The sequence below is a fragment of the Podarcis melisellensis genome (genome assembly GCF_964234715.1).
Source record: "Podarcis melisellensis genome assembly, chromosome: 8".
Classification (NCBI taxonomy): Eukaryota; Metazoa; Chordata; class Lepidosauria; order Squamata; family Lacertidae; genus Podarcis; species Podarcis melisellensis.
Genome location: NC_138540.1, coordinates 62023470 through 62039407, shown reverse-complemented (window position 1 = coordinate 62039407; position 15938 = coordinate 62023470). Strand labels below are relative to the sequence as shown.

General features: G+C 51.9%; 1 protein-coding gene across 13 annotated transcripts in view; it reads left to right on the top strand.

The window, feature by feature from the left end:
• The first annotated feature begins 10545 nt into the window (after nt 1–10545).
• The window catches only part of MAP7D1 (MAP7 domain containing 1), a 57224-nt gene continuing 51831 nt past the window's right edge, over nt 10546–15938 (top strand). For 7 of the 13 annotated variants that reach the window (XR_014171179.1, XM_081922667.1, XM_081922672.1 and 4 more), the window contains exon 1: nt 10547–11179. Coding sequence is in view for 10 of the 13 variants with exons in the window: in XM_081922667.1 (XP_081778793.1) it covers nt 11116–11179 (64 nt within the window). In the remaining 3 variants the exon portion in view is untranslated. The other 6 variants (XM_081922674.1, XM_081922671.1, XM_081922668.1 and 3 more) reach the window with 4 other exon arrangements.

Sequence of the window (15938 nt, the reverse complement as noted above, 5' to 3'; positions counted from 1 at the left end):
CTACTTGAAAAATGACTGGTGTGTGTGTGTGTGTGTGTGTTGGCATGTTTTTGTAAAGATTCCTGGGAGGTGAGGTGGATGATGCAACATGCCACATTGCCCACACATCAGGTCACCAACATCAGGGCTAGAGGGCAGGCTTCACTCTCTCTCTCCACAACCAACAGTGGAATTAATGGGAGCCATGTGCTTGTATGCAAGGAAGTGGAATGGGATGTGCTTTCACAGGGTCACCATTGGGGTGTTACAGATAGGTAGCCGTGTTGGTCTGCCATAGTCAAAACAAAAAAAATTCCTTCCAGTAGCACCTTAAAGACCAACTAAGTTAGTTCTTGGTATGAGCTTTCGTGTGCATGCACACTTCTTCAGATACACTGGTCTGTACCTGTGCAAGTTTCTTGGTGAGGTTGATGGACTTCCATTTCATGCGGCTCAATGTGGTGCCTTCCATAGTTCCAGTTACAGATAGGTAGCCGTGTTGGTCTGCCATAGTCAAAACAAAAAAAATTCCTTCCAGTAGCACCTTAAAGACCAACTAAGTTAGTTCTTGGTATGAGCTTTCGTGTGCATGCACACTTCTTCAGATACACTGGTGAGGTTGATGGACTTCCATTTCATGCGGCTCAATGTGGTGCCTTCCACAGTTCCAGTTACAGATAGGTAGCCGTGTTGGTCTTCCAGTGTATCTGAAGAAGTGTACAGTGGTGCCCCGCTAGACGAATGCCTCGCAAGACGAAAAACCCGCAAGACGAAAGGGTTTTTCGGTTTTTGCGACGCTTCGCTAGACGATTTTCCCTATGGGCTTGCATCGCAAGACGAAAGCCCATAGGGAAATCTCGGGGACCTTTTTTTAAATGCTGGCGGTGGGGAGCAAAGCCTTCCCCCCCCCTCCGGACTTCAGAAGAGGTCCAGGAAGGCCGGCGGGGGCGAAAGGCTTTGCTCCCCACCGCCAGCATTTTAAAAGCGGTCCGGGATAGCAGGGAAGCACTTCCCGCTATCCCGGACGGCTTTTGAAGGCAGGCAGGGGGGGCAAAGACTTTTGCCCCCCCTGCCTGCCTAACCGGGGGCTTTTAAATCGCCCCGGGACTGTCCGGGGCGATTTAAAAGCCCCCGGACGGCTTTTGAAGCCTCCACCCGCCGCCCGGCTTCGGGGCATCGTCCCGATGCCGGGCGGTGGGGCAGGAACGCCTCCCCCAGCCGCCCGGCATCGGAACGATGTCCCGAAGCCGGGCGGCCGGGCGGGAAAGCCTCCCCCCGCCGCCCGGCTTAGGGGCATCGTCCCGATGCCGGGCGGTGGGGCAGGAACGCCTCCCCCAGCCGCCCGGCATCGGAACGATGTCCCGAAGCCGGGCGGCCGGGCGGGAAAGCCTCCCCCCGCCGCCCGGCTTCGGGGCATCGTCCCGATGCCGGGAAGTGGGGCAGGAACGCCTCCCCCAGCCGCCCGGCTTCGGGGCATCGTCCCGATGCCGGGCGGTGGGGCAGGAACGCCTCCCCCAGCCGCCCGGCATCGGAACGATGTCCCGAAGCCAGGCGGCCGGGCGGGAAAGCCTCCCCCCGCCGCCCGGCTTCGGGGCATCGTCCCGATGCCGGGAAGTGGGGCAGGAACGCCTCCCCCAGCCGCCCGGCTTCGGGGCATCGTCCCGATGCCGGGCGGTGGGGCAGGAACGCCTCCCCCCGCCGCCCGGCATCGGGGCATCGTCCCGATGCCGGGCGGTGGGGCAGGAACGCCTCCCCCAGCCGCCCGGCTTCGGGGCATCGTCCCGATGCCGGGCGGTGGGGCAGGAACGCCTCCCCCCGCCGCCCGGCATCGGGGCATCGTCCCGATGCCGGGCGGTGGGGCAGGAACGCCTCCCCCAGCCGCCCGGCATCGGAACGATGTCCCGAAGCCGGGCGGCCGGGCGGGAAAGCCTCCCCCCGCCGCCCGGCTTAGGGGCATCGTCCCGATGCCGGGCGGTGGGGCAGGAACGCCTCCCCCAGCCGCCCGGCTTCGGGGCATCGTCCCGATGCCGGGCGGTGGGGCAGGAACGCCTCCCCCCGCCGCCCGGCATCGGGGCATCGTCCCGATGCCGGGCGGTGGGGCAGGAACGCCTCCCCCAGCCGCCCGGCTTCGGGGCATCGTCCCGATGCCGGGCGGTGGGGCAGGAACGCCTCCCCCAGCCGCCCGGCATCGGAACGATGTCCCGAAGCCGGGCGGCCGGGCGGGAAAGCCTCCCCCAGCCGCCCGGCTTCGGGGCATCGTCCCGATGCCGGGCGGTGGGGCAGGAACGCCTCCCCCCGCCGCCCGGCATCGGGGCATCGTCCCGATGCCGGGCGGTGGGGCAGGAACGCCTCCCCCAGCCGCCCGGCATCGGAACGATGTCCCGAAGCCGGGCGGCCGGGCGGGAAAGCCTCCCCCCGCCGCCCGGCTTAGGGGCATCGTCCCGATGCCGGGCGGTGGGGCAGGAACGCCTCCCCCAGCCGCCCGGCTTCGGGGCATCGTCCCGATGCCAGGCGGTGGGGCAGGAACGCCTCCCCCAGCCGCCCGGCTTCGGGGCATCGTCCCGATGCCGGGCGGTGGGGCAGGAACGCCTCCCCCAGCCGCCCGGCTTCGGGGCATCGTCCCGATGCCGGGCGGTGGGGCAGGAACGCCTCCCCCAGCCGCCCGGCTTCGGGGCATCGTCCCGATGCCGGGCGGTGGGGCAGGAACGCCTCCCCCAGCCGCCCGGCATCGGAACGATGTCCCGAAGCCGGGCGGCCGGGCGGGAAAGCCTCCCCCCGCCGCCCGGCATCGGAACGATGTCCCGAAGCCGAGCGGCGGGGCGAGAAAGCCTTTGTCCCCCCTGCCTGCCTTCCCAGGGGCTTTTAAATCGCCCCGGACAGCGGAGAAGTCCTCCGCTGTCCCGGGCGATTTTAAAATGCCGCCCGCCAGAAGAGGTCGGGGGAAGGCGTTTTCCATAGGAACGCATTAATTGATTTTCAATGCATTCCTATGGAAAACCGTGCATCGCAAGACGAAAAACTCGCAAGACGAAGAGACTTGCGGAACGAATTAATTTCGTCTTGCGAGGCACCACTGTACATGCACACGAAAGCTCATACCAAGAACTAACTTAGTTGGTCTTTAAGGTGCTACTGGAAGGATTTTTTTTTGTTTTGACCATTGGGGTGGATGCTGCTGTTGACAAATTTCAGGATCCAGTCTGCCTACCGCCTGCATAGTTACACATTCTGGATTATGTTCCTTGGAAACAAAGACTACAAGAGAGAGATGACTTTGTCTCTCTTGTATTGCTGCCAGTCCTCTTCAGGAGTCTTGCAGGAGCCGGAAGCTGCTAAGACCATCTGCTCGAGGGGACCTACAAGATTCAAGAAGCAACCTATTTGAAAGAAGTTCACAGAGGTCCAGGGTCACAGGGGGTCAGAGATCTGCTACTATTTTTGCAGGTCATCCAGTGAGCTTTATGCCTGAGCGGGGATTTGAACTCTTGTCTCCCATGTCCTAGTCCAACTTTCTCACCACTAAACCACACTGGCTTCTCCACTGCTAATGTGTACAAAAATAAATGTGAATTTTCAGGCGGTTTAAAACAAACAAACATGAAAGTGCTACAGACGGAGGGGAGATTAATTAAGGTTGCCAATGATAGTTGTTGGGTTTTTTTTACTGGACCAGTTCCAATGTAATTAACAGCATCCTTCCAGGCAGAAATGTAGCATCCAGCTTTTCCTGGCACAGTAGCAAGAAAGAGATGGGAAAAGCTTGCCCTCATATATTCCTGGCTGCCACGGCTATCATCAGCCACTGCCTGTGGTGTGTTGGGATGGTGACTGGAAGTGTAGCCAGTCGGCAGGGTTTATATAATGACCGGAAAATCAATCAATATAGCTTTTCTGTAGATTGAGTTCCTGCCCTGCCTCCTCTCAGAAGCGGTTGCCCTTCTGGGACTTATGGAAAAATCTATGAGTTAATTATGATAGAGCCCCAGGACGTCACGTGAGATGCAAGCTGTTCTTCTCTCACCTCTGAAGTATAGGGACCAGGCAAGGTCAGCCCTGAGATGTGGGCAATGAACATGCTGAGCTTATGGGAACCACTGGGCAGAATTATGTGGGCAGCTGGGTGCCTTGCCCAGAGAGGACCACTGTGCCTTTAAGGATGCCACAGAGGAAAATTACACCGAAAGGGGAATCTCTTGTCACTGCAGGAGTGTGGTGGAGAATATTCTCCTGATGAAATTCTAACTTTGGGGTCTGACATGAAAAGTCAAATGTAGTGCCTCAATACATTGTTTGAGCAGCAGTTGAACTTCATTTAACACCAGATTAAAATGCAAACAACACCCCAAACTCACACTATCTCCAATGTGGAATGAGAAATAATGTTGGCCATGTTGCCAAAAGCTGCACACAAGAAGGAGAAGGCAAGCTAGGGGGATTACCCCCCCAAGGGTAATCTAGTCCATGGCCATTCAACCTCTGCTTAATAAAAGCCTCTAAGGAAAGAGAGTCTACAACTTCCCAAGGGAAACCGTTTCACTGTTGAACAGCTCTGACCACCAGAAAGTTCTTCCTGATGTTTAGTTGGAATCTGCTTTTTTTGTAATTTGAACCGATTGCTCTCTGAAGCAGGAAAAAACAAGCTCGTTCCATCTTCCATGTGACACCCCTTCAGATATCTGAAGATGGCTATCATTAGTTTTGGTATAATAGGCATGTGCTTCAAGCACATAAAGAGAGTTGTGTGAAAAATCTTTACTGCATTGTGCTTGTACCTAAGGCGGATGGGTTGGTTGAGCTGTGGTGAAAGCTTGAAATGTTTATTTGCTCAGGGAACAAAGCTGTCTGCGGTTCAACTTCTGTGAGGGAAGGGAATCCTGCTGGCATTAAAAACTCGCCTAACAAATGGCTGATGACTGGGAAGAGGTCTAGGGAGGGAATATAATATACACAGGAGGTAAGCAGGTTGAGAAAGGAAAGGAGGATGGGGAAATGATGGAAGAGGCGGGGAACTGAGCTGAGGTCTCAAAAGTAAGATGAGGAGAAATTGGATGCTATGCAGACAGGAAAATGGTGGTGCCGGAAGGGCTGGTGGAGAGACAGGATGGCTACATGTGGGTCAACCTAAACAGTATGTAGTAGCCTAAAAGGCAAGGAGTTGAGGAAACAATGGGTGATGGACATGAAGAGTCAAGGAGGAAGATAGACTGGAGCAAAGCTAGAAAGCAAGCCTGGGCTCATGAACTATTTCCAGGAAGCAAATGGTCAGGTAAAAGGAAGAGACATGGTGGCTTAGTGGTAGAGCACAAGCTTTGCATGCAGAAGGTCCCAAGTTCAATCCCTGGCATTTCCTCCAGGTAGGGGCTGGGAAAGACTCTGCCCACTATTGGCTGTGGGCTTCTAAAATGAGTACATTTTGTGATGTTGAGCTTCTCCTCTGGGCTCACAATGGAGCAATCACAATCCTTGCAGTGCAACATGGTGACAAATCGCTGAACCTGCCAGCACAAACAGACCACTGGAAAATGCCTTTTGATTTCAGTGGCTGAAATTTTCAGTCTCCCCCAAGTTTGTGCAGGTCTGTCTCATTCATCTCTGCCATGTGCTTCTGGAATAGGCCTGTCTCTCTGTCGGGCGAGTCAGGTTTCACCCTGACCTGCTTCCCTGCCTACAACATTCTCCTGGCGCTGAGTCAGGCAGGCAGCCGGGGTTGGATAGAGTTTCGCAGGAAACCTTTGCCTCTTATGCAGGGATGCACTGCTGGAGGAGAAGTAGGATCAGGGTAAGCTGGCCACAATTCAGAGTGCAGCCACAATTACGTGGTAGACAGAAATTCAATAGGTGCCGACAGAAAGATGCTGTTAATGGCACGAGTTCCAGGTCTGGGACTTTTGCCTCTTGTGTAGGTTCCCCCCCCCCTCTATTTAAAGCACAGAAGCCCAGCAAAAACAAAGGGCGAGGTAATACAGAAAAATGTAGCATCTGAACAGCCCTCTGCTCAGAACTTTCTGTTTCAGGAGTTCCTGTGCTCAGATAAACAAGCCGGGCACTTTCCATCCTACCTGCAAAACATGGATGGGTGGAGGATCTCACGTGGATTAGGTTGCCACATTTTATTGGCCTTGCCTCTGGGCCTTTAACAGGAGCTTGATGCGCACACACACACACACCAAGCTTCAGTTGCTTAAATTTCTGTGTGTCAGCTTGCTGTTGAAGGCTCAGGAGTACAGCCAGTACAAAAAAATGTGACAATTCCTGCCCCTTGTGCATTGCCAGAGAGCTCCTTGAAGTTGTAGTTCTCCATCCTGAAAGCCATGGAGACTCAAGCGGGAGGAGTGAACCACTGCCAGTTAGGAAAAGGTCACCTGCACACCTGCACAGAAGGCAGCAGCTGCTATTCCTGGTGGCAGATGCAATGGCACAGGTGGTGCTAAGAGAGGTTGACTTGCCAGGGACTAAAGCTCTCTAAGGAAGAAGCAGGAATGAAGTGTGAATCGGGAGATGATTTCAGAAAGAAGGTCTGGTTTAGAGATCTGCGATGTGGAAGAGTTGCTTTCAAACCCACTAAAGAGTCACCTTCCCTTCTGGGCAAATTCCTGGGGGCCGTGTTCCCAGGGTGGGCAGGGCCAGAGGCAAATGTGGGCAGAGCAGCAAACATGAATTTTACTTTTGTACAGTAGGCTAGTTTCTCTCCGTGCTCCCACATCCCTCTCTGCCCACCATCCAAACAAGCAAGAACCATTGTCAGAATTGAAGAAAACATTCCAGCCAGGCATAATCCCTTAAGGAGGATGCAAAGTGAGTGAGTTGCTGGGGAGGGTGTGTGGCCTGGAAGGAGTCCTGAAGGCTAGGCAGAGCGCCTGGAGGACCCCATTTGGCCTTTGGGCCTTACTCTCCTCACCCCTGCTTTAACTGTGGCCCGACACACTGACATAGAATAATAGAACTGTGGAGTTGGAAGGGACCACGAGGATCATCTAGCCCACCCCCTGCAATGCAGGAATCTTTCGCCCAACATGGAAGCAGGCAAGCCTTTCTGCATCACTGCACCTCCCTAGCAGGGAAAACGTCAACAGCTAAACGTTTACAGGTGTTCAGCTGCTGTTGAAAGACACAGGGCCAGTTAAAAACCCAGGCAATTCTAGGAACATTGGAGTTTGGCCTTACTGCTGGGAACAGCTCATAGGGGGAACCGATGTTATTGGACTACAGCCTCCCATCATTCCTGACCCTTGAGCATACCAGCTGGGGCTGATGGGAGCTGGAGTCCAACAACTGGGAGGCACCATACTGGCTGCCCCACCTAAAGGCCCCATTTAACACCCTCACCTATTGAGCCGCACCTGAAGTTGGTGTGTGTCATGCAAATGACGTGGTGTCCCTTCCTCTCTCTCTCTGCTTCAGATAATAGGAAACCCTTTGAGTGTGCCAACTCATCGGTGCCCAGCCATTCCTTTTATCTGAATCATGCTCAAGCACCTACGCTTCCAGAGAACAGGGATCAGGAAACCTGCCTGGCTAGTGTGTTTGGGAAAGATTCCAGTCAGCTGGATGTGCTTGTTGCTCAGCGGCAAGCTTCTACAGTGGGAATTAGGCACTAAGTCTTATTTTGCCCTGAGCTCTCGAGGGCAGAAGACACACCACTTTCTTCCAGCAGAGCTTCAGCACATCAGCACAAAGGTGCCAGACCTTATTCTCATGCTGGGGAGAGTGTGCTTCCTGAAGGGCATCCCTCCAGTCTCCTCTGCCCCACACATATTATCCAACCCCTTTAATCCCATCCCAGAGGCGTTGTCCCCAGATAGCTTCCTCCTCCTCCTCAGTTACACAGGGCCTGGTACTAAACTGCCCAGATTGGATTTTGAATCGCACTCCAGGAAGATCAATTTCTCCCTTGTGTGTTTCTGCCTCTCTGTTGCTAATGCTCTTCCATTGCCATGTCCTACAGGCAGGCCCCTGCATACAATCATGGAATGGGAAGGAATCCCCACAGTTTTCCAATCCTCCTCCTGGCCCCAACGTAAGACCTCTTCAGCAGATGTCTTTCCATTCGTCGCTGCCCCCCCCGCCTCTGCCTTAACCACAGCCTCCTCTTGCCAGCTTATTTAGCTACTGTACTCCTCTGTAACTGGACACGAATCTATTATTTTTATAGTCTGAAGCAGGTGTAGGCAAACTCGGCCCTTCAGATGTTTTGGGACTACAACTCCCATCATCCTTAGCTGACAGGACCAGTGGTCAGGGTTGATGGGAGTTGTAGTCCCAAAACATCTGGAGGTCCGAGTTTGCCTATGCCTGGTCTGAAGGCGGGGAAGGAGGAATATTAAAGACTTACTCAAATTTCTGGGCACAGTCTGCACCGGGGTTGGAATGTAAGGGTGTTCTCCTGTTCCTATACTTCAGGTCTGTGGAAACTAGGACTCTCCAGATATTTATGGACTACAACTCCCATCAGCCCCTTTGGGTCCCTTCCAACTCTACAATTCTATGAGGACTGCTCACACTTCCTGAGCGGATGAGCATCCTGGAGGGCCACAAGTTCCCCTGTCCTGCTTTTCTCAAAACAGCCTCAGACTGGGTAAGGGAGAGAATTGCTGTGGCAGCCAGGGATGCATCTATCCATGACTACTGTCATGTTTCAATGGTATGGATATGAACCCAACTGCCTCAGACAGGAGACATTTGCAGTATCTATCTGCAGATCTCAGGACTGAAACTGGGACCTTCTGCATACAAAGGAAGTGCTCTGCCATTGACCTACTGTCCTCCCTGTAGCTCATATGCGGCAGTGGAAGTGCTGGTCACATCCGCACCATGCATTTAAAGCATAGTGTTTCTTTGTCACAGACCTACAATGCTCAGCACCCTTACTCTTAAAGTGGCACAAGAGAGCTTTAAATGGGTGGTGCAGATGTGATCTCCGTCTCCCCGTTTGACTAATGCTACCAACACAAAATTATACCCAGTGATGGTGCATTTAGCTAATGTTAGATTCTGGACTTAATGGTCTTAGGGGGTGCGGGTGGGGCTTTTTAAATGGCAATGTGCATTACTGTCACTTCAAAATGTAGGAAAGCCAACCCTGGTGCATCTGGAGGTCTTCCTGCACATTCTGCTGAGTGGGACCCTGAATTTCTTGACCACATCCTGCGATGATTTCACTGCTTATTCTTATGCTCACTAATCCTGAAGAACTGCCACACCCCAGTTCTATATGCATGGGAATCCCTACAGCATCTATAAAATGTACTAAAAACAAGTGGTGGGAGTGTTAAGGAGTATAGTTTTGTTACAATTACTAACTGCACTTTACAAGTTTGTTATTTATTTTTATTTTATCTAATCTAAGGTAGATTTAAAGGCGAAGGGTGCTACTTTTCAAGAAGGGTCAGTGCAAACTAAGGGGGAACAGCAATTTACATATTTGGAAAGCTGGTTCAATTCTGAACTGAAAGCACGCTCTGCACATGCTCATGGCTTCTGTTCATTCGTTTTCTTTATGTGACTGCCATCAGTGAAAAATAACAACATGTATAAGAAAAGTAATAAAAATGTGAAACGACATATTCTTGATACTGTAGAACGTGCATACTTTCCTTACCCACTGGTTATACAAGTTATGCTGGCTGAATCTGTATTTTGCTATACTGAAAGCTAATAAAAATATGTGTGGAGGGGGAGGTTATGTGGCTGGTAAAAATTGGTGTCCCAACAAATCTGGAGAGATCCTGTGTTGACTAATTCCCTTGTTAAAAGCAAAGAAACAAAACAAACAATTATTTTCTCAGACAAATGACACTAGGCCTTTGAACAGTGTTTGGATGGATCATGTCGATCACAGACACTTTCCTTTGGGTAATGTTTAAAAGGAAAATGAAGACAACTCTGAATATGCTTTGAAGCACCTGGCTCGAAGTGGTCGGGCTTTTTGTCGTCGTCCCCGTAATTTTTTAACACAACAGCTGACAGCTCTACTCACCAGATCAGGATGAGGAGAGCATGACAAATTGATGGGGTGGTGGTGGTGCACACGCGGTCAGGCCCAGCTGTGGCACTGAAGACCCACGGCTGGGAGTCCTCACAAGAACAGTTAAAGACACCCCCTCCCCCGTCTAATGCCTGTTCATACTTTTCTGTTATGACGGGTAAAGGAAGTGAAGTGGTGAGTGCCGCCCCCCACATCTGCCCTGGAAATTCCCCCAAACAGGCTTCATCTTACATCCTCTCTCTTCTCTCCCCCCCACCAACTTTTCCCCCTTTTGCTAAATGAGTCACCCTTTCAGAGTCTCAACATGTTCACGGCCGCGACCAAGAGGCGAAAGTAAAGAGGGGTGCTTGCGTTTGGCAATCTGGGTTTTCCAAAGCTCCTCTGTTAGTTTCAGTGTCCAAGGGCTTTGAAACGTTGTTCAAATAATTTCGGCTCCCCAACTGTATGTGTCTTTATACTCTAGTCGGGCTGAAGTGAGCATGACGTGAGTGTAAAACAAGGCTTCCACCCCTCCCTTCTGTCTCCCTGGTCATGGTAGCTCCCAGCTTCAGAGGCCAGACTAGGCAGGGACTGTACAATAGTTGGAACTCTCTTTGCAATATCAGCTGCTGCTGTTGCTGCAACTGGACAAGGGGGGGACGGGGTTGATTTATGCTGGTGGTGTTTTTAAATATATATTTTAATATATATATCCCTTGATTTGCTTTCAATCTCCCTGGCTGCAAAATATCCCCCCCCCCCGCTTTCAAATTCCAGCAGCACTGAGTGGGGAAATTAGAAGGATTTTTTATTTGAAGGAGGGGGGGCTTCCTCCCCAATATTGTTGCATTCGGAGAAGATAATTTTATGAGTCTCTTTGCGGGAAGCAAGTTTGTTGGATATTCTCTCTCCACCCTCCACACGCCCGGAAACTGTGGTGGAAGCTGGAATCATCTTGAAGAAGGAGGAGGCGGAGGAGGAATGAAAAAAAGAGGAAGGGCTTGATTTATTTTTGTTTCTAATAGGATTATATGTTTTATTTCTGCTTTACTTTAGAAATTAGAGGATCGGGAGGGAGGGATTAATAAGAACCCGGAGAGAAAGACAAGGTGGGGGAGGGAAATCACACCCATCCTATCCATCACCTCCTCAAAAAAAACACAGAAGCCACCATGGAGAAGAAGGAAGAGGCAGCAAAGGCCTTTTCGGTGAAGCAACAGCCGGATGATATCCGAGGTAAATATTTGCTCTGCTAAGAAGTCATTTTTAGAGGATGATGTTGCAAATTGTTGAAAGGGCGGCGGAGCGGGGCGGGGGCAGAGGAGGAAAGAGACAACAGACTTTGAATCTGTGTCCGGATTTCCACCCAGATCTGCGAGTGGGCACAGATAAGGGGGTCCGGGGGGGTCTTTTTGCTGCAGCAAGTTGTAGAACATTCGTTCTCTTAATTGTTCTCCCCCCTTTCCAAAAACATGAACTCATCGCCTGGCTATTTTGTCTGTTCGGCTGGCTGTGCTTGATGGACATTTGCTACAGGGGCCTTTTGGGGAGGGGGGAGTCGGGGGTGCTGGATGGATGTGAAGAAGGATACAGTATTGATTTTTTTAACTAGGATTCCTTATCCCCCATGCAGGGAAGGGGGCATTTTGGGAGGGGGGCCGGTTGGAGGCCACGTTGCTGTGATATTGAGGCAGGGGGTGCCCGGCCTTCCACAGGTCACTGATGTGGGGTTTATAAATAACCCTCTGTCCGAAGCCCTACCCAACCCCGGATTGGCATTCCTCCCGACAGCTGCCTTTGGGAGGCGACCAAGCCCTCGAGGAGACCACCTGCCCCTTTCTTCTGACTTGGTGAGTGGGGGAGGTCAACCCCTGGTCGCTGTTGAGAGGGGAAAAAAGCCGATCCAAGTTCAGCCTAGCCGAATTTGAAGGTGTCCAGGGCCAGGACCCCGGGGTGGCCACGGAAAGGGCTCTGTCGTGGGCCTAGTTCTGCTCTTGCTTGTGCGACTGGGGTTTTTGTGAGAGGGTGGACTCGGGAGGGAAGGGGGGCAGGGCCCAGCCCCACAATGGATTAAACTTCCCTGCCGCTTGGAGGGAAAAGTTGGGGGCTGGCTCTCCAATTAAAGGGTCATTTTTTGTCCCTGGGGAACGTTTTGAGATGGAGCTCTTGGTCCTTTGCCAGTGAAGTTTGTCGGAATCTTAGCATCTTGCCAGTTGTGTGTGTGTGTGCAGTCAAACAGAGAGAGATAATCTTTGCCATTTTCCCGCTAGACACCAGATATCTGCTTGTCTGCAAGGGCAACATCCTGTCTCTGTTGTACAGCCTGGAAATTTTTGCCGGCACACATGTGGGTGGGCTGTGTTGGCTAGAATTTGGACAGGACGTTTTGTGTGCTTGTGTGAGTATGTGTTTGCTTCATTTGTAGAGAATTTGCATTCTGGGTTTCTTTTTGGAGTTCTGCTTTGTTTTTTTATCCAGAACTCTTTAGAGGCCTGCTTTATGAAATCATCTGCGGCTTGGGGCTTAAAGTTCCTTTGAAAACTTCAGGGCTTGGCCATTTCCTTTGTCCTCAGTTTCGGAGACAGGCTTTAGAAGATGACAGCAAATAAACAAGGTCCAGTGTTAAGGATCTCACGAATCAATATGTTCGCCTTGCAACTTACTTTGAACTCCTAAGGTTTGAAGTTCTTGGTTACGCCTTTTGTCAGAATCTTGTGGGGCTACTAATATCCCCCCCCCCCCCAGGATGAAGGAGTGAGCTAAAGTGGAACCATCTCTTCTCGACTGGTGAACTTTGGTTTTGTTCTCTGAATGTTGGGAAAGTGAGATTGTTACTTTGGTGTAGTTACGCAGTGGATAATCTTGCCAAATGAAATGTAGGCTGGAAGTAGCAAGGGGGTTGTTCCGAAGGCCATGTAACTGGCAAATGCTGGGTTAAGTAGGGAGGGGTGTGGCTGCCTTCTGAGGCCTCTATAGCATGCCTGGGACCTGGCCAGATGAAGCAGTGTCTGTGAGTTGTCTTATTTTGGGTTTTGCTGACTCCTGCCAAGTAACTGGTGACTTGAGTGCAAGGAAGAAACAACCGAAAAGAAAGAGGAGTGGCAAAACCATAGGGATATGGGGGACTTCCTATCATCACTCACTGCCAGTGATGGCATTGAGTGTGTTGTAGGCAGCAAGTGGTGCATTTACTGGAAAGCACCAGAGGTTTTACATGGGGAAGTAGGAAGGGCTGGGTAAGAGAGGGTGTTTAGGTTTTTGGGATGGGGTAGCCCAGAGGTGATGCAGAAAGAGACAAAGGCACAGGGAATTACTTGATACTGAGTCAGACCATTGGTTTATCTAGCTCAGTATTATTGTCTACATTGGCTGGCAGTGGCTTCCCAAGGTTTCAGGCTGGGTTCTCTCTTGGTCCTCCCTGGAGATGCCAGGGATTGAACTGGGACATTCTGCATGCAAAGCAGATGCTCTGAGAATGCAGATGTGTGGCAATCAATTTGAACAAAATCCCAGTTTTTGGATCCAGGCCAACAGGCTTGACTGGATGAGGTTGGATTCATTTTTATTTACTTTTTTAGGTTTGGAAAGGCCTGGGCCAAATTTCCAGGCTTCTAAAGTGTGTACTTAGGGAGAAGCAATGGGAAGTAGCTCCCTATTTCTGAGGTATGGAGGTGGAAGAAGCCACTCCCACCCCCCAAGTTGCTACTTCCCATAGAAACCTCACAGGGGATCTGGAGCCAGACTTAACTGCACACTGTGGGATTTAAAATGTCTGGAAACATGCAGGCAAAGGCTGGAATATGAACAGCATAAAGGCCGCAAGGAAATGTGGCCTGGTGGTGCTTCCCCCCTCCCTTTCCCCTCGCCTAAGAGGCTGCTTGACAGGAGGCCCCCTTGGTGCTAATTTGATTCTCTCTCAAGTGCCTGGAGATCATTTCCATGCCCTTGGAGAGACCTCTCAGTCGTTTGCACCATTCCAAGCTATGGGGCAGGCGAGCTCTGTGTTGCTGTATTCTGGACTTGAGTTGTGTGCATGTGTGTGGGTCATGCAGGATCTTGCCCCTATAGTATGACTTGTAGTTGTCTTAAGCCATGTGGGCTGTGTGTTGGTGATGGATGGTATTTTATATATGAAGAGAAGCTCATAGCCTCCAATATCCTGCAGCGTGATCATGGGGTCATGCTTGTTGACATGCTGAGGATAACACTTTCCTCTGCCTGCTCCTTACGTTGTTTCCTATGCAGCAGCTTATCCTCCATGGATCTGAAAGCCAAGGTGGTGATTAAAGATAGGATAGAAAACCGTAATTGCCCTACAGTAGGTTTTCAACAGTTCAGAGTGCATCTCAGCATCTATAGTGTGTGAAATGGAGGATTTTGTACCACGTCCGCATGATGCATTTTAATGTTTGTGCGCAGGATTCTCTGTGCATGTGCACTAGGGATGAGATAGCTCAGTGGTAGAGCTTCTGCTTTGCATGGAGACGGTCCCCAGGTTCAATCCCTGGCATCTTCCGGTACTATTGGGAAAAACTCCAGTAGAACTGTTGCCAAGTCATTGCAGACAATACTGCTGTGGTTCAACCATAGAGCATATGCGTTATATACCAAAGGTCCCAAGTTCAGGCCCCAGCATCTGAAACTCTGTCTGAAACCATGGAAAGCTGCCACTAGATCAGGGGTGATGAACTACCGGTATTTTCAGCCTAAGGACCACATTCTGTCCTGGGCTACCTTCTGGGTGCCACATGTGAGCCCAGAGGCAAAAAATGGATGGAACAAATAATGTGTTTCCCAAACTTAGGCCTCTCCAGCTATTTTAGAACTACAATTCCCATCATCCCTGACCACCGGTGCTGCTAGCTAGGGGTGATGGGAGTTGTAGTTCAAAACAGCTGGAGAAATACTGATGTAAATGTCACAAACCCCTCTCAATTCTCCATCTATGCATTCAAAGACATTCCAGCTAGGCAGAAACGCTCCAGCAGGGCTGATGAGGCACGTGACCTTTGGGAGAATTTTGAGGGCAACGTGGAGAGACCTGAAGGGCCACATTTGCCCCCTAGATCAGTGTTTCCCAACCGGTGTTCCGCGGCACACTACTGTGCCGTCAGACATTGGCTGGTGTGCCGTGGGAGGGAGGCGGGCGAGTCGGGCGGTGAGAGGCGGCGGCGGCGAGGATCCGCGTCGAGCCGGGGGCGGCTCCGCGGTGGTGGTGCCGAGCGGCGGGGCAGCGCGTGCAAAAGGGAGGAGCGCGAGACAGCGGAGGAGGAGGAGGCCGGCATGTCCGGGCAGCAGCAGCAACAACAGCAGCAGCAACTCCTGGCGACGGCTCCTCAAGCCCCGCCGCCGCCCCCTCCTCCGCCCGCTATCGCCGCCACCACCACAACAGCCGCCGCCGCCTCAGTTGCCGCCGTCCCTCAGTCCCTCGCTCTGCTGCCTCCTCCCACCCCCAAAGCTTGGAGGTTCCCCGGCAAGGGGGAGGGAAAAAACTTTCACTTTCGTGCGTCCCTCCCGGCGTGACGCTGCGCGCTGACGTCACGGGGCGGGGCTTTAATGGTGGTGTGCCGTGAGATTTTTTTTCAGTAAACAGGTGTGCCGTTGCCCAAAAAAGTTTGGGAAACACTGCCCTAGATCTGAGGTTCCCCATCCCTGGTGCAGACAATACTGACCTAGGTGAAACTGTGGCCTGGGAGAGTCTGTATTAGGTTCGTAGGTCTCTCTCTATCTCTGTCTCTCTCTCTCTCTCTCTTTCTGCCAAACTAGATGAGATGCCATTAACAGAACTATCAATTGCACGAATGACTTTTAAAAAGTAAGCAGCAAACATTGAGCTGGGGGTGAAATCTAATTTGGATTGCAGCAGGGGCCAAAGGGTTAAGGCCCCCACCCCATCCCACAACTGAGCTTCAATCAGGATCGGGACCCCACACCTGCAATGTGCTCTCTAAAAGGCCATTTGTGAAATTGCTTGTTGGCATAGCATCTCATCTGT